We start from the raw sequence: 19,055 nt of genomic DNA, 5'->3' as shown, positions 1-19,055 counted from the left end.
TTACAGTGAGGACTGCCCCTTTCATAGGCCAGCATTGGGAATTCCTTATATTACCTTTAAGCTGTGATTCCTGATCTGAGAGGATTAGCTGCATAATGTTTAGTTACATTGGAATGGTAATAATAAATCCTCTCGCCTGTTAAGGTCAGGTTTATTATTACTGTTGTAGAAATGCCACTTTTGGGAAGTAGGCATTTCTCTGCGCTCACTGCCCTGTGTGCCACCAGCCTATCTGCAATATATATCTGGCTTGGGTTAGGTGACAGCTACACTTGTGCATTCCCTTCAGACATCCAGAACACAGGATACTCAACTGCATCTGCATACATCTGCCAACCAATCGGTCTTTCTGGGAAGGAGGGGGGAAGGGCTCACACTTACACTTCAGAGGGGAAGTGTCTGGAGTCCACACAAAGGGGCTTTTTACCGCTCACTGATAGTCTGGAGCCAAGGCTAACCTGAAAGGGGTACCTATGCACTTCATAGGAACTGACTGTAGTCACCCCACACATCAAAGGCACTTTTTAATATAAATATTGGGCCCATGACCCACTCAAGACTGTACACTTTTAGACTCAAGTCACGCTGTTGGAGTAAAGACTGCTGTGTGCCAGGAGTGCCACTCTGCCATGACTGACTGCTCTCAAAAACTGCTGCCGTGCTTGGTTGTTTCTCCCTGCTGCCTGCTGATCTTTGCCTGGTAAACCAAGACTCTCAGCCTCCAAGCCCAGAGTGACTCCGATCGGTTCTGCTTTCCATCACCACTTGCATTGCAACGATTTGGCTTTCACCTGAGCGGCTTCTGCCCTGCTTCACCGCTCTCACTGCATCAGCTTTACCTGAGCGGCTTCTGCCCTACTTTGCCGCTTTCATCGCATCAACTTCACCTGACTGGCTTCGAACCTGCTTTGCCGCTCGCATTGCAACAACTCCACCCAAGCGGCTTCCAGCCTGCTTTACTGCTTGCATCGCATCGACTTCACCTAAGCAGCTTCTGCCCTACTTTGCCACTCTCTTTGCGACTTTGAGCGGGCCCTGCTTTGCTGATCGCACCTCTTCAACTTTCCCTGAGCGGCTTCTGCACAGCTTCGCTGCTTGGACCTTGTCAACTTCGACCCCGACACCTCTGCCCCTGCATAGATGCATTCCACTCCTGGTAGGCGCATGACCATGGACATTGGACACTTGTGCTGAGGAGCCCCCAGCACCATCATTTTGACCTATTACTCTTTTCTTTCACATTAATCTTACTAACTTTGGCCTTCAAAGCTAAGTATTTCTGTATCGTACTGAACTTAAAAATATCCAGATAAATGAGCTCTATTTTCTATGTACCTGTGTGAAGCTTTTTTCTGTGGTGCACCTTGTATGATTATTGTGTGTGTGTGTGTGTGTGTAGCACAAGTACTTAACACATTGCCTCCTAAGTTAGGCCTGCCTGCTCTACGCCAAGCTACCAGTGGGTAAGCACAGACTAATTTATGACATGTCATTGACTTGCCCTGACTAGAGCTATATGCAGGGACCACGGAGCAGTTTTTCACAGTGTGGATGTTTCTTTGCCAAGGCCTGCAGAATCACTTAAGGATAAAAAATATAATGCAGCCTATAGGAACAGGCTACTATGGCCCAAGTCTTCATCCTGTATTTAAAACAAGGGCCAGGAGATAATGTTTATGATTTCATTATCTTTTTGCAAAACAGCATAAATGTCTTTCTTAAACCCTTTTTTGAAAGAGTAGAGAGATGAAGTAAAGCAGGGCAGTGTAGCCCAATAGGCTGTCATTATATGGGTTAAAAATAGACTGTGCCTTTAAGAACACAGTGACCACCAGTATTCCATCATGTTGAGCAGGTGGCATTTGCTTCAGTTCTTTTTGAAGTGATGAGTGATAATATATAGGAGGGAGGGTTGCTTATGACCATAATGGAAATTCCCCTACGAGAGAACTGGAGTTTCAGGTAAAAAACTATTCCTTATCTCATAGGGGATTTTCATTCATAGTCATAAGCACTGAATAAAGCAGCAAGCCCATCCCTACTGTGAGCTGTGGAGAAGGCAGAAGGTAAACTAAGGCATCACTTTAAAGAAATTGGCTTCTGTGGGAAGCCTGTCCTACTTGAGTGTCCGCTCCAGCATCAGAGTCCAGGCAGTAATGCTCGGTAAATATATGGACAGATCTCCAGGTGGCTGCTTTGCAAATATCTGGTATAGGGATATTCCATAATAAAGCAACTGTAGCCACTTTGCATCTAGTGGACTGTGTTTTAGGTTTATCTGAAAGTGTCTTGTTAGCTTTCTGATAGCACAAAAGGATTAAGGAAACTAGCCACAGGGAGAGGGATTGTTTGGAAGTGGCAAGACCTGTACAGAGTGGGCCATGGTTGATAAACAACTGGTTCAACCTGCGGATGTCTTGTGTCAAGACAGAATTCAATCTCTTCTCACATCCAGGAAATGAAGAGCTCTTTCAGCTGTCATAGAGAGATTCTGAAAGAATGTAGGTAACGATATGGTCTGGTTAACATGGATGTCCTAATTAACCTTAGGGAGAAATTTCAGGTGAGTTTTCATAACCACTTTGCTCGAGTGGAAGACTATGTATGGTTCATGAGAACAAAGTGCCTGGATCTCACTAACACTGCATGCTGATGTTATTGCTACAGGGAAAGCTGTCTTTTAAGGAAGGTGTTGCAAGGAGGCTTTGTGGATAGGCTCAGAGGGATACTGCATATGATGAGAAAGTACAATAGTAAGCTCTCAGGGAGGTAAAGGATGCCTAATAGGAAGGAAAACCTTCACCCCTTCTAGAAAATCCTTAATGACAGGGAATTTAAAGAGGGATTTTGTCTGTAGACAGCAAGGTCTGCCAGATGAATCTTTGTAGAAGAGAATTGCAAGCCAGATTTTGCCAGATGGAGTAAGTATGGAAGAATTACATCTTCCTGGCAAGATGTAGGGTCCACGTTTTTACAGGAACACCAAATCCAAAATCTCTTCCACTTGAAGGCAAATGTGGAATATGTTGAAGGATGCTTAGCCTTTCTGAGGATGTCCATACAGTCCTGAGGCTGATTCAAGTGTGCGTACTGCACTAGTACAGGAGCCATGCCGCCAACAAGGAGAGATTGAGGTTTACCACCTGGCCTCCGAACTTCGCTAGCAAGTCTGGTCTGTATGGCAGCTTGAGATGTGGATGGGTGGACCGGTGAAGGTTTGTGAACCACCATTGACATGGCCACTACAGAGCTATTGTGATCATCTTGGCTCTTGAGTGGGACAGCTTGATGACAACTGATGGAATCAGGGGAATGGTCAGGAAAGCGTAAAGAAATCTGCCGGACCAGCTGATGCATAGGGTATTCCCCAGTGTCCATGGCGGAAAGTCTTTTGAGTCGAAGCTTTGGCTTTTATTGTTTTCTGCAGTGGGAAACAGGTTGATGGCTGGGGTGCCCCACAGTTAAAAGATGTTGTGGACTCGAAGTCATGTAAGACCCGCTCATGGTTTTCTTGTAGAATCCTGCTGCGAGAGTCTGCCTGTGCATTTTGCACACCTGGAAGGTAAGTTGCGATGATAGTTAGATCCCTGGCTATGAGCCATTTGCATACTGCCTGGGCCTTGTGTGATAGGGGCCTGGACCACGTCCCTCTCTGCTTCTTGAGGTAGTACATGGTGGTCATATTGTCTGTCTGAACAAGTAGGGAGTAGGGTATAAATGACTGATGGAACGCCTTTAGCGCTAGATATGAAGTGTGCGTAGCTCCAGGAGATTGATATGGTATGTTGTCTCTCTCTCTGACCATTTGCCCTGGATTTGAAAGTGATTCATGGGTGCTCTCCATCCCAGCAGTGAGGCATCTGTCACTATTGCTTGAGGAAGAACTGCCTGATGAAAAGGCATTTCTCGAAGCAGGTTCTTTAGAGAGCACCATGATTTCAGGGACGACGAGATAGTACAATCCAGTCTTACCAATCGCCTGTTAGTTGGTCCCACTGGCCCTCGAGACTTTCGTGCAGAGGTTACATGTGGAGGCGAGCATTCAGTGTGAGCATCCAGTGTGAGGAAGATGCAGGAGGCCATCAAGCTGAGAAGAGAAGATACTGTTCTCGCCATAGGAAGGGAAGCTGTCATGAGAGAGTGAGACTTCCGAAGGATTGATAAACGCCTCTCCTCCAAAGGATACACTCTTACCTGTATTGTCTCAGTGGAGGCTCCTATATAAGGTAAGGTTTGAACCAGAACAGGTGTTGATTTTGTGATGCTGACATGAAGACCTAACCATTGAAGGAGACTGTAAGTCCAGTTGTAGAGCAACTGAGCTTCTTGAGACGCCTTGATTAGCCAAGCATCTAGGTCTGGCTAGACAAATATTTTGTGTTTCCTGAGATGGGCAGCCACCACTGCCATGCACTTGGAGAATGTTCTGGGTACTAACTTGAGACCAAATGGAAGTACTTGGTACTGATAGTGGTCTGTCCCCACTACGAACCTCAAGAACTTTCAATTCTTTTTCACAACTGGAATATAAAAGTATATGTCTTGAAGGTCGATGGAGCAAAGCTAACCTCCCTGGTGTAATTGGGGTGAGATCTGGTGTAACAACAGCATCCAGAACGTTTCTCGACGAATCCATTTGTTGGCTGTTCTGAGATCCAGTATGGGTCTGAATTTGTTCTTGTCTTTCTTTTTCACCAGAGGCTACCTGGAATAAATGCCTGTCCTTCGTTGTTGGTTAGGGATGGGTTCCACCGCTTGCTTTTGTAAAAGGATATTGACTTCCGACCGTAACAGAGGGAGTTGGAACCTGGACGGTTTCGGAGGGATGGATGGTGGAGCACTGTTGAACATGAGACAATACCAATTTTGTACAATATTCAGAACCCAGGTGTCTTTTGTTACGTTTTGTCTCTTTGCCAGATAAGAGGATATGCTTCCCCCACCGGAGTGTATAACAGAAGAGGGGGAAGTAATAACTCTGGTTTTTGATGCAGATGGTTGCTTGCCTCCTTGAGCTGGCCGCTGGATGGATCTGCCCCTGGTCTGTTTTCTTTGATATTCCTGTTAAGGACTTTGGGTCTGTTGCTGTCTGCCACCTTGTTGGGGTCCCCACTGAGGGGTTTGAACCCTCTGCGAGTAGTACCAGAGTTGGTAGGGATGGAAAGATTTTCTTTGCCTTCTGGGTCTTTCTACACCAACTGCCTTCAGAGTTTCCATTTCCGCTTTCATTCTTGCCATCTCATCATCGGTGTAGCTTCCGAATAGAGTGGTACCGGAGAATGGCAGATTTAATATTCTCTGCTGTGATTCTGGCTTGAGAGTGGTAAGGCTAAGCCAAGACCGCCTTTGGAAAGCAACCCTATGGCAGTACTCATGTGCCGCTAGTAGCGGAGAATCTGCAACAGCACTAATTATCTGATTATGCAGCAGTATTCCCTCATTGAGGATTTCCACAAAGACTTCCTCTTTCTCTCATGGGAGATGTTCAGCAAACGTTTACAAAAACATAGTGAAATGATATACATATATAATCTCCTTGCCCATTTTCTAAGTACAGGATGAAGAATTGGGCCATTATAGCCTGTTTCTATAGGCTGCATAATATTTTTCTCTGTTAAGTGACTCTGCAGGCCTTTCCAAAGAAAGGCAAACATCTACATTTAAGAACATATACTGTGAAAAACTGCCCCCGGGGTGCTCGCACGTGAGTGGGGCTATTCAGAGCTTATGACTATAATGGAAATTCCTCCATGAGAGAACTGGAGTTACAGGTAAGATTCCTTACTCACTTTTTGATACTGGACAACACAGTGCCCACCATGGCTGCTGGGTGTACGGTGACATGAGCTGCCCTTCCAGTCCCATTACGTAAGTTCTGTTATAACAAATATATGCTCACTTGTGCAGGAAGTGTTTACATTAAGTTGTGTTAAAGTTCTTATCTATAAAGACCCAGACCTAGCCCAGACCCACCCATCTATTCGCTCAATTAATGCTTTGGGGTGGTGTTTGGCCCATGTGAGGATGAGTGAGTGGGATGAAGATTATGTTGGTGTGAGCGAGGTAAGTGTTGTGTGTGGAGCCAGGGGGGCATGAGAATTTTCAGGAGGCACATGAGAATGTTACTTCATTGTTGTGCTATGTTGTAACAGCATATTGAGTGGGAGCCGGGGTTGTAAGGTGTAGGGTGAGAGGAGGGCCAGGGCTCCTGGCACTGCCTTGCACTGGATGCTGACGGGTCACGGATGGGCGCAGACGAGCCTGCCTATGGTGGACCAGCAGCACGTCAGCACTGCAGCACTGCTGCTGCTGTTAAGTAGGTTCTGGGGGGGGTGAGAGCAGAGGTTGGTGGGCATCCTTTGCAGTCTGGCCACCAATAATGCTCCAAACATGAATTTCTGCTGCTCTTTTGACTGTTTCAGAACCTATGTTCACTATTGGTAAGCTGATTTTAAACATTGCTCTTTGGACATTAGACATTGGCATTTCTTAGCACCTCGCAAATCCCCTTCTACTTCGTAATAGTTTTTCACATATTAACACCTTGACTGCATTTGAAAATGTTAGCAAGAAAAAGCCACTAATTAAGTTGCTTCAGTGTCAATACACCAAATGTTTATTCATATAACTTCTATCTTCCATTCGTGGCTCAGTCGAAGCCTTTTACTTTGTATCTGTCAGTTGGCATATATTATAAACTGAAGTAATGTGTCGTAACCTTCACTTTTTTTATAAAGCTGTGTGGAATCATTACTGTATTTTTTCCCTTAGTTGTAAGAGTCCCAAGCCCCTGATTAAGTGTATGGACAGAGTATCAGCTGGGTAGCTTATGATTTTTTGGTCCGTTATTGTAGGTTTGACTGTGGAGCTTGTTTATTTTATTTATTTATCTTGTCGAAACTCTGAATGTGCAGTGCATGTTGTATGCTACGAGACTTGAATGCTTTTTCTCATGTTGAGTATACTTTGTGAGAATGCATGAACTTTGAAAAGGAAATAATGGTTGTGAAAATAATCAACTCTCAAATGGTATTTGTAATGACCCCGTATTTTCCCGATAGCTTTACACTGTATTTACTTCAACGTTTGTGTTTAAACAGCCTTTTCTCTTTGTTTTTAGATGATTCGAATGCCAGTTTACCAAAAGACTTAAGTAATGCCCTGGCGGGAGTCTCGGAGATGGGTTTTGATGCTGATAATTCATTTCAACTGGACGATGAACTCAAAATTGAACCCTTAAGTCTAGATGGACTGAGTATGCTGAGTGACCCTGATATGGTTTTACCTGATCCCTCAATAGAGGACACTTTCCGGTCTGACAGGCTGTGAACAAGCACCAGGAAAAAATATTTTTCAAACAGACTGTTCGCTACAGCAATGTTAGGTGTGACTCTGCGAAATTAAAAGCAATACAGTGATATCATATGTTGGATGAAGAAGGCCAGTCTTTACTGGAACTGAGCTGCAACTGAAATAAAATAAGACATTTCAGATATCCCGATTATTATATCGGTACAGCTGGTAACAAGAGGATCAATTTTGTATTTCTACCCAACTCCTATCAGCAAACCGACTATATTGAACTAAAATGTTTGTGACTTATGATTGTCAACAGCCTAAGATAATTTGAAATAGAGTACATATTTTGAACCAGACAATTTCATCAGCCGTTATCCTGTTGATGATCTGCCAGTTTATCATTATGTGGCTGTTGAAGGTATAACTGATGTATATTTGAAAACCTGCAAGGGTATGGAAGAGCCAGTTATGCAACTAAGGCCAGTTAATATATTTGTAGAGATGAAAACCATAGACCTCAATGAAGAATTAATGTCGTTCTGGTATGATGCATACAAAAATAGTTCAGCTAGCCCTGTAATCTTTGCATATTGATGTTTCCAATTTCTTACTGGTAGGCAAGATTTCTATTCAGACTTGGTGCCTTAGTTCAGCTTCGTTTCTTCCAAACTTCCATACATTTAGCATTCATCAGTTTGCTCATACCAATGTTCATTCTTTATTGGGTAAAAACACCATGCTTTTCATTGAAGATAACTATTTTCACCACTACCCCTCCTCAACGTACGATAAGCACAGCATAGTTGGTTGATGGAACTGACAGGGTTCTTGGTGTCCATTTCTGTTCCGTCCGAAACCGTTCGAGAACCCTATGCCTAGTTTTATGGAACACCAGACCATTTTCGACTTTATTTCTTCCCCTGACTACTTCGTTACCTCTGAGCTTCAGTTCATGAAAATTATTACCGGTCCATTTTCTGTGTTATGATCCCACACATATGAAAGAAATGTTTGATCACCTCACACATCTGCTAACCTTTTAACTGGGGCATTAATATGATATGCTTCTTTCTTTTCACTTGTAGTGTCGAGCATTTTGCAATTTACATGCTGTTTACCCCAGCAAAACAAAGTACCCTAGTGCAATTGAAAGCTGGTTTTTGCGCATGAAGATTGTGTATGGTCGTCAGTACTTTTACAAAATTAGATTGTTTAATTCCAAATCAGATTGTCAGGATTTTACTGACTTTAGTCATTACTGAAGAGGATGTACTTAATGCTAAAAATGCAAAACCTTTTCTTATTCCATGTCTTTTGTACTGTTTGCTCCTATAATACATTATCCTTCTATTCACCTTGCTTGGATTATTCCGAAGAAGCTTGCCTTAGTCCCCTTGTTTGTATCTAATATGTTGTATTATCCAAAGTTAGACATTTTTTATTTCACTAATATGGAGCCTCACGTTGGCAAAGTAATCTTATCAGACCTGCTTTGAATTACCTGTCCCCATTTTAAACATTGTTTTGTAAACGTGAGCTGCTGGGTGAGCCTTTTTTTCCCAATGAGATGTTGAGCAGACATGACCTATCACAAAGAATTGTAAATCTGTTTACGCTTAATAATCATTCACTTAATTTTGTGAGTTTGATTTTGTGCGACTTCTGATTAATTCTAGACACTGAAGATATTTAATTTCTCTACAGCAGTGCCACATTCTGACTTAGATGGATGAAAGGGAGCAAATTGAATCTCCAGTTTAGGCAGTAGTTTGGATACAGATAACATCTCTTCCTCCCTGGCATCATGTGCTCTCTGGCAACAATAATTTTCCTTGTCCCTTTTTCATAAGCCATTATTTATAATTGTAATAACCATAAAAGTTGTTGAAGATGGTACTGAGGAAGAGATGAACATAAAGTAGTAAAATGTGCTCGAGTTTTAAAATATTTGTTACCTCAGTCGTTTCATGTTCATGCATGCAATTTATTGAAGTGTACTATTGTCTAAAGTATTTAATACATACCATTACAGTCAGACCGTCACCAGAAAAAATATTCAAAATGTTGCTGGTACGGAAAAGTGCATTATTTGCAAGAAATAAGCAGGAAAATGGAATCTAAATATAACCTTACTCTCTAAGCATGAGTTCACTTCAGTGGAAATTTAAACCACTGCTGATGTTGTTGCTGAAAGGGACATATGTCTTCCAGTATGACCCAGAAATAATGAGGCTACAACTTTAAAGATATGGAGTATTTTTAAATACAACTGTTAGAAGGAGATGTTCTGTAGATAATGGCTAACCCTTATTTCAACTGCTTCTATTTGGGAAAAGGAATGGATGTGCCCTTCAAAATATAAAATCAAGGCATCATTAATGAATATAGGATTCATATTTTAACAGCACTAGTTTTAAACAAATGGACATTGACTGAGTTGATGTTGGAATATCAGTTATCACTGCTTTTGTAAAGCTTGATTTCAATTTCTGTGTTGTAATCTGTTTTTCTGGCACCTTTTTATTGGCCCCTGAGTCATAGACCACCATACACTTGGGCTGCCTTAAGCATGTAAAAAAGAAAGGCGCCCTCTCCTGTGATCAGCTAATACGCATTTGTTTTTCAAAATACCTCAAATAACTCAGATTGCACCCCTTTCACACAATCTGCTTCCAATTAATACACAGATTGCCTTTTGGCATATTGTGCCATAAAGATAGACACACACGAAGGGCCTCATTATGACCCTGGTGGTCGGACCGACCCCAATGCGGCGATCTGAGCGCCTACTGCCGCGTTGGACTGCCAGATTTCAACTTCACGATGGTCTGGCGGCAGCGATTTCATGGCAGTAACACTGCCATGAAAATGCTGGCAGAGATGGGGTACAGGGGCCTGGGGGGGGCCCTGCACTGCCCATGCATTTAGCATGGGCAGTGTAGGGGCTCCCCTGGCCAGCCCCGTCACAGTGTTCACTGTCTGCTTTACATACAGTGAACTTCGTGACGGGTGCTGGTTCACCCTACGCACTACAGCATTGCTCTATTACGAGCCAGAGTCAATGCTGTAGGCCATTTCCTGCTGGTCCAGCAGGCCAAAACTGGGTTTCCGCCCACTCACCCAGCGGAAATCTTGTAATGGCCCCGGCGGCGAGGCTGCCACATTTGTAGCCACCTACCCATCTGAACTGCGGTGGACGGGCTTTTCTATCTGCCAAAGTCATTTTCTGATTCTTGTGGCACATTGACCTGAACCCCACACTGGTGTAGATACTTAGTAACCTCCTATTGGTCCTAGGACCACACTGTCTTGTGTCCTGAAAACGATTCCCAGAACACATTGCACCAGTTTAAGTGTAAAGTACTGCAGAGACCAATTCTCTCTTAATCAGAATCCTGCTTTGGATATTCTGTGTGACATTTACACTGTTTCTGTCAGTTATTCATTCAGTGCACAGCACTGGAACCAATTGCAAGAACAGAGGAAATGTCAGTAGAAAAATACAACCTTTATTACTTATTTATTTGTTTTTGAAAAAGACTGGCTGAGGCAGTGAATGCAGTGATGCAGAGCATAGATTGTGAGCCAAAGTTTAATGGCAGGGGGTGGGATTCTTTGTTTTTTCAATCAAGCACTTTGGTGTTCTCTGAAAGACACTGAGGCCCTCATTTCGAGTCTGGTGGTCCTTGGACCACCACACTCGCTGGGGCGGTCTTACCACCGCTGTGCTGGCAATAAAGATCGCCATATAACAACTTCGGCGGGTTGGCTAAAGCCAAACTTCCAAAATGCTGCCCGTACTGCCAGGGTAATGGGACCACCGGGCTGGAGGCTAGTACCTCCGGCCCAGCGGTTGCTGCAATATCGCAATCAGCATTACGACTCGCAGACCGCCAGCATTTACGTGGCAGTCACTCCCCCACGAAAATGCTGGCGGTCATGCACCCGGCGGTAGGAATCCCCATTCCTGTCACCGGCAGACACACACGCACAGGACCACACACCTACTTTCATGCACCCCCCACTCACCCACGCATTCACTTTCAAACACCCTCGACCCTCGAACATATGCATCCACTCGCATGCACACACTCAAACATACACCCCCTTCCCTCCCGCATTCACACAAATATACTCACACACACAACACTCCCTCGGCATATAATTGATGTGCCTCGGGGTGCTGTCTGCTCCCAAAGTGCTTCTGAAAAAAATACAACATTTTGAAAAAGAATCATTTTGGTTTGCCTTGTGCTGTTCATTTTTGTTACTTGAAACGTGACAGTTGGACACAAATTTGCTGAAAAATGCATTGACAATCAGATGTATATTTACCTTTTTACACATATTTTCATGTTGATTGTACAGAGTGTTCCCATGGCTCATCAGATTATTTACTGATAGATACCCTGGCTAACATCAAACAGACAGCTTAGAAGCACTATTACCATTCATTGTTGTGTCTTTGGTCTGTTTGTTGCTGAATTGGACTGGTTATTGCAAGCCTGTCTTGATAGTACACAATATTGGTTCTGAAGCTGTTATTTCCCTGGATGTAGATGCACAGGATTTTACTTTTGGCTTATTTGAAGGAGAAGGCAGTCGGGTTTCCAGGTTAACAACCCTTTATTTGTGGATGCCTAACTACAGTTTTGACGAAATCTGCATTGTGGGGGATGTGAAGCAGCTGGTTAAAGCTTAAAGGACATCTTTTCAGTTACTTGACTGTTTAAAGCACGCTAATGAGAGGATGTCAAATTTTCAGCCTGGCAGGTTTTAGTAAAAATCACATACACATCATTTTATCTGTATCTGTTTAAAATTTGCAATACATTCCCTGTTGAAAATAGAGCCTGAAACCCTCTCTATTCTATATCCTCTCTTTACCCGCATTTCTTTTAACACATGATTTTCTGTTAACATTAAATGAGCCTGCCTGTCTTTTTGCCCAGTGTATTTGTTGAAACAGCCTACTGCCAGCACTAGAGTTCCTTGTACGAGGTTCTGGAACAGCTCATTAAAATCAGAACTGCTCCAAAACCTCTACAGCTTTAAATGAAGCAAAAGACACACCTCATCAGAGAACACTGCATCTCCACACAGTAGTGTTCACCATCCTCAAATATACATGCGTCTTCATTTTAGATAGTCCTAAACCGTGTTCAGTGCACTGTTTCTCTCTAGTTAGGTTTACACTTTACAAATATTTACGCTTTCATACACACGTACCATGAAAAATGCATATACAAATAACAATTGTATGCGGTTTCAAAGAAATTATTTTGAAAATGTGCAACAAATCTTACTTTTAGTCTATGCTGATTGTATTTACATGCAGTAAGCCCCCAGGAGGTCATCTTTTACATGCCAAAAAGAGAACATTTAATTGTAGTTCATGGGGCAGTCTTTGGATAGTACTTAGACTGTATATAGATGTGGACGTCATCTTATCCTATTTCTGATATTTATAGTAAAATTCCAGTATGTCAAACTCAAATCCAGTGTTTAGGGTTTATACATTTTCCATGAATTTCTGGATCAGTTTCCTTGTCCAGTATAGTTTTTACAGTCTAAACATGTTTAAACACAAAGTTTAATGCTTTCATTCCTAACATTTGGAGTTGTGTGAAATATTGTTATGCGTTTTGAATACAACAGCTATCCCACTTCACTTTCCACAGCCCCTCTTTTTATCCTACTCCCACAACCTTCTCTGACTTCTCCTCTCCCTTCTCTCTACCTTCCCATTCTCTAGTTGTTATCACTGTATATTTATTAAGACAGAGAATATCAGGACCCTTAAAATTACTGGAGCAGTTGTTTTAAGTTTTGTCTTTCAGTGAACAATATAGTCATAAAGAATGTAAACTGTCAGAAATCCCTTACCTATGAAGTGCTTAGCACACATTATTCCATTTCACATCTTTACTTCGGAAAGCCTTAAAATTATCTCCTTAAATCGTTATTACCTTTAACATATTGAACACTTCCAAAATGCCTTGTAAACACAATACAAACATCAGTTGATTAATTTTTAAAAGGTTACTACATTTTTCGTATTACCATAAAAACCTTAGTTTTGAGCCTTAAAAGAGCCTTCTTTGTTAAATTAAACTGACCTGTCATAACCATTAGCTCTAAAGTCTCTGCTTTCTGCATGCAAACTGTTCACAATCTTCTATAATAATATTATACACTACTCCAGTCTTCTTGCAGGCAACAAGCCTAACTTGCTCTTAATACTTTTACAGTAAGCATTTTGATTGATTAGAAGTTCCGATTGACACTTATGGGTTATAAAGACAACATTAGTGTGGTGCCTTACTTAAAAAACAGATTTTAATGCACTTACTGCCTCCACCCCAAATTTTAATTGAGGCACATAGTACCAAAGATCACTGTTATATAATCTAAAATAGGTCTAAACAATGGGCTATTAAAGAACTTCAGCATTAGAATGTACGCCTCGACCCCAAGTCGGCAATTGCCCAGCTGAAGGTTTACAATTTGAATGAACAATAAATGTGGTGAGGCAAAGTTGGAGATCTAGCATTTGTCTCCAGGAAATTGAAATTGAGGGCACCGTCTAGTGTGGACAGTACAGGGAGGAAAGTCCTACATTCATGAGATAATACAGGTGACTTGCCCACAAATGCTCTATTCATGTGATTCAAGCCAAAATAAATTTTGATGACACATAATTTATATTTATAGCTTTTATAATATACACTAGCAAATGTGTTGGTATCTACTTATTTCAGCCTGATTTGCTTAAGCCACTACATGCTGAATATTCTTTACTTGCCAAATAATGCCAGCTGCATTTTGTGGCCGTTTATGGTTAATGTAATAGCTTCTTTGCAGTATCCGTATTATTAAATACTTAATGAGTTTTATTTTTGTCACAAAGTAAGGCAGTTTTCAAAAACACTACTAATAAGCAGGTGACCAGGAATACAGCCCTCCAGGGCCATTGCCTCATGAGCTCCAACTGCACTCAAGCGAAGCTATTACAGTGTACTAATTTTAGAACTACCAACCACCTCTTTAGTACAGTCTGCCCATTGCATGAAGCTTTGACTTACATTTGTTTATCCCAAGGTCAAAGCCCACATAATGCTTGTATGAATTAAAATCCCCATGGTTTTGGTATTCATTGATTTATTTCTGCTCATCACTACAATATAAGACTCAGTTATTTAGTGAATAACCAACTGCATATATTTGATTTGCACTCCTGTATGCATCCTGTTATTTATGATGGTAGCTGATAGAGTAAATCCCTGCTGAACCTTGGTGTTATATTTACTCTTATTCTTGAAACGCAGACCTGGAGCTTCTGTTAACTCACTATAGAGTTTGTTCATAGAAACTGAATGCCCTTAATCACCCCCATGCATGGGTTTGATCCATTTAGTGTACAATTCATGGTATCAAAAGCAGTCCATGAAAGCAAAACACAGCAGTAATGCCTCTGGTTTGTATTCCCTTGTTAGCCATGGCCATTGCAGGTGCTCTGCCACACATTACCAACATTCTCTAAGAAATCCTGAGTGATAGGGATTTTATTAAGTGTGTTTACGGATAACAATGGTTTAAGAAAAAGCTTACTAAAAAAAAATCCTTAACTGCTAAGCATAGCCAGTAATCGGTAATCAAAGGAGTTTGGTTTTTTTTGTCTCTCTTATTCTATTCAATACCAAATAAAAGCAAGTGTGAAAATGTTCTGCAGTTTTAAGTAAGTAGACAATCAGCACTATAGCACTCTTCATCCCCATTGTGCACACATATGCCTTACCGAATTGTGCCTGTAAAACTGATCATATAGGACCTTGTTTAGGTCTTCATCCTAGTATCCCTGGAGGAAAACCTTCTTCCTTGGGGCACCCGAGTTGTAAGAAATCTCATAATATTCCATTGCTGGATATGAGCATGCACATAGTTTTAGCAAGGACATTTCTAAGGATTGCCAAGAGCCCTGGTGTCCTGAGGACACTGGTGATATCTAGAATTAATTTTCCTGCAGGTGCATTTTACAAACGTGGATTAATCTTCTAAAACGAGCATGTATGCATTATTAGCAAGGGAATCCATGAGATTCCCTTCTTCTCTGGTGGGGTTTTGCACCAGTACAATATAATCGTGGAGATTGCCAGGTGGCCTTAATGTGCAAGGGTGAATAGATTTCTGTCATCGGCCTCAAGGCAGAGGAAAACTGGGAGGATTTCCCCAGGCTACTGCCCATGTCGGAGAATCATATGGAAGAATCACAGGAAATGTTCTGAGCCCCAAGTACACGGTTAGGGGAGCTGCTGAAAGCTATGAGCTGACTGATCCCATAAAAGGGACCCCAGTGCCATCCAGAATGTTGCCACCCATTCCTAACATGGGGAGGAAGTTTTATGCTAGAAGCTGAGGTAGACATAGCACCTTGTGGTCATTGCAATCCATTGGTCCATCACTGCCTTGAAATTATTATTGAGGTGGAGGGCCTTGGAGTAGGAGCCAAGGTTTAAATGTGGGCATTAATTACCTATACTGATAGGGTTCCTAGAATATTATGCATCTTCTTACCCCTCCACTGATAATTGTGTATCAACTGAAATATTGCACTACATATGCTAAATTGCAAAAGCATTGTCTTAGTCAATGTGTTTTCCCATAGCTAATCATGCTTTAAGTCTCTACGCTTCATTTTTAATAGCATAAGTTGATCCATTCTCAAATCGAAGGGCTAAAATCTTCAAATATTTAATTGGAATCTGTTAATTTTTTGTAACTGAAATACCAAAGTGGAAGTGATAGTTGTTGATGTAGCTTTAAGTATTGGGAAACATTTACAACTTGAAATAAGGCATGAGATTTCATCTCTCCCTCTTTGAAAGAGCTGCATTAACCTATAAACTTGTAAATAACATATGCAACTCTCAACAGTCAACAAAGAACAATCCTCAATACATTCAAAATTAATAATCCTGATCTTAACATGCGTGGAGCTCAAATAAGGCTGCAGATCAGTCAAATGTTTTTCTAAGAATACCCCATAAAAATGCTGGATAACCCAGTAAAAAGAATCAAAACCTATAGTTTTTTGTAGGATATGCGGAATCAATCCCCACTTTGAATATGTAATCTCTTTCTTCCCTCTTTTCTCTCTTCTCTAGTATGCACACAGTGGGTTGGCACTCAGAGGTCTTAGGTTTCACATTGTAACCTTTGAATGATTTCTGTCTCACCTATTACATAATAATCAATGAAACCTAAGTAAAATGTCTCACTTTTCATTTATAGTTCAGTTATAAGAGGCATACATATAACGTCTGTGAAAAAAGATATTCTTTCTACAGTTTTTATCATTGGATATGCTCTCTGGTACATTTTGTTTTCCGAGGATGGCATATTATGTGTAATGCAGTATTCCCATGCATTTTGGAGCTCAAATAGGATTGAATGCAAGTTTGATGCAACTACATAATCTGGAAATATATTGATCATAGTCATTTTTTGTGTTTTTGACATGGGCCCTTTTCTTGATGTATTAGAATTCTGTCTTGCTGAATTGCTTTTTTTCCACTTTTTGTTATTCACTTTGTTAGAGGCACACATAATTTTATTAGATGTATGCTTAAGGGTAATTCACATACCATTTGTTTCCAGTGAGTGTGTCTTACTCCTTTAGAATTCAGGCATCCATCCTAAGTAGAATCGGAGACTATTCTTATAATAAAATATCTATTCAAATTTGACTATTGGAAACAAATACAACTTGCCACATTTATCTTAATTTTCGATGAGTACAGCAACGTTTTTATTTCAGTGAAAGGGCAACAGGGGGTTTTCCATTCTGCTAATTTGCAGTTGTTTATTGAACAATATGCATTGACATTTATAGTATGGGACATAATTCAGTTTGTGCTTAATAGGCAGAAGTGTATGGCCAGATTAATGAGCTCTGTCTCAAATTTAAATGTACTGGGAAAAGGTCTGTTTTCCCCCAAAAAAGCAGTGTTGATGCTAATATTGCAGATCTAAATGTGGGTCACAGTAAAATTAATAGATGAATAGCTGTATTACAGATTTGTATTCCAGTAGCATTGTTTGTTATACATGTCAGTCTGTTTACTACCCACTAAATAGCATCTTTTATTGCCCTAGTATAACAGTAGGCCACTTATGTCTACTCTTACTGTAACTAAATTATTCCATTTGTGTTAGCACCATTTGGAAACGTTGTTTTAGTCCAAACACTTATTTTAGTTTTTTTTTTAATAAACAAAAAATATAACTCACTAGATAAAGAAACATTTGATATGGTTTTATGCTCTAAATATCTAAAGTTTTATTTTTGGTAAGTGTTCACTGTATTTTGTTTTTATAAACTGTACAGTTTCTACCTGAAAATGCATTTCTGTTCACGTTTATCCATTCTGCTGTGTTTTTTCTTTAACATCTGATCTATGATCTAACATCCTGAGTTACTGCCGCAGATATTAATTGGTGTAATTTAAAGTAACTATTTAGTATGTGAACGCTGCTTTATTTCACTGTTGCCTTACTGTACCTTGTAGTGCCATGAAATTGTTACATAGGGCCTGATTTACAAATTGGTGGGCAAGTACACTGTCTCAAAAGTGACGGATATCCCATCCGCCCTATTTTATGAGTGTGTTACTATAAAATTCACTTGTAATAAGGCAGACAGTTTATCTGTCACATTTGTGACAAAGTATACCTCTTCCGAGCTCTATATCAGGCCCATAGTTTTTAATCTTATAATTTTATGCTATAATTTATGCTGAGGTGGTTCAATTGTATATGTTATAGACTTTGTTTCACCATAACTGTTTTGTATAGCAAAACTAAATCCAGTTGTGTTTCTTTAAATGTCTCTGTTGTTTTGAGTGTACAGTTGTATTTAAGCAGTTCATGAAACTAGTTTCATTTTTCTGCACCATTTTACATCTTTCATAATTAAATTGCAGCAGAACAAAAGTCTGTGTTTGCATAAAGACTGATTTGTTGTGTTGGAAAGTACCTTTGGGCTGTTTAATTGATACCTTCCTTGGTTTAACAAGTGTCGTTATTTTTTTTTTTAATAAACACTGTTTTTAGTGATGATAACTTCTAGTTGAATATTTGTTTGTTTTTTCCATCCATGCAAGTACTTGCCTTTATAATAAAACCTGCATATCTGTAACTTATATTTGAAACATTCCTCTGATGTGCAGTTATATGAATGCTGATATATTATTTTAAGCATGCATTTGACATGTGGTAAAATGGTTGTCCATATATTCTCAGTGTCTAACATCTTTCCTTAACAGATATTACATTACACAACTAAAGAGTAACATGAAAAATGTTCATGCTACATTTTCCCCTTCAGCCCCCATACATTTGTACATGTAAATTAGGTGTACTTAGTTTATGCAAATGAATGAATCCAAAAAATGCATCGACTGAAAGAGCACTGTCGTTTATTCATCCAGTACAATGTAATTAGGGACACAATCATCAAATACCAAGAAATAGTTATGCAAAATGTTTTGGTAATGCTTAGTACCTTAATAGAACTCCTAATTAGTTTAATAGCTGTGCATTAAATGCCAACACTTGTACACGTACCCAGTCCTCAGTCAGCCTGTTGTGGATAAGAAAGCTTCAAGCACCAAGCAGATTGCTTCATGCTCCAAGTAAAGCTTAAGTTCTGACAAACTATATTGTGCTGAGCTGAGTAAAGTGTCTATGGTTTTCTT

The 19,055-nt window shown here is 40.5% G+C and overlaps 1 protein-coding gene across 3 annotated transcripts in view; it reads left to right on the top strand.

The window, feature by feature from the left end:
- CRTC3 (CREB regulated transcription coactivator 3) overlaps positions 1-18,420 on the top strand; it is a 713,757-nt gene extending 695,337 nt beyond the window's left edge. For all 3 annotated transcript variants that reach the window (XM_069222591.1, XM_069222590.1, XM_069222589.1), the window contains one exon: positions 7,121-18,420. In XM_069222591.1, coding sequence (XP_069078692.1) covers positions 7,121-7,329 — 209 coding nt within the window. In that variant the 3' untranslated portion in view covers positions 7,330-18,420. The remainder of the gene's footprint in view (positions 1-7,120) is intronic.
- The last annotated feature ends 635 nt before the right edge of the window (positions 18,421-19,055 follow it).

Source organism: Pleurodeles waltl, chromosome 3_1 (genome assembly GCF_031143425.1).
Source record: "Pleurodeles waltl isolate 20211129_DDA chromosome 3_1, aPleWal1.hap1.20221129, whole genome shotgun sequence".
In the NCBI taxonomy this organism is placed as follows: Eukaryota; Metazoa; Chordata; class Amphibia; order Caudata; family Salamandridae; genus Pleurodeles; species Pleurodeles waltl.
Note: the sequence above shows the minus strand (reverse complement) of the source record. Positions and strands in the feature narration are given on the sequence as shown.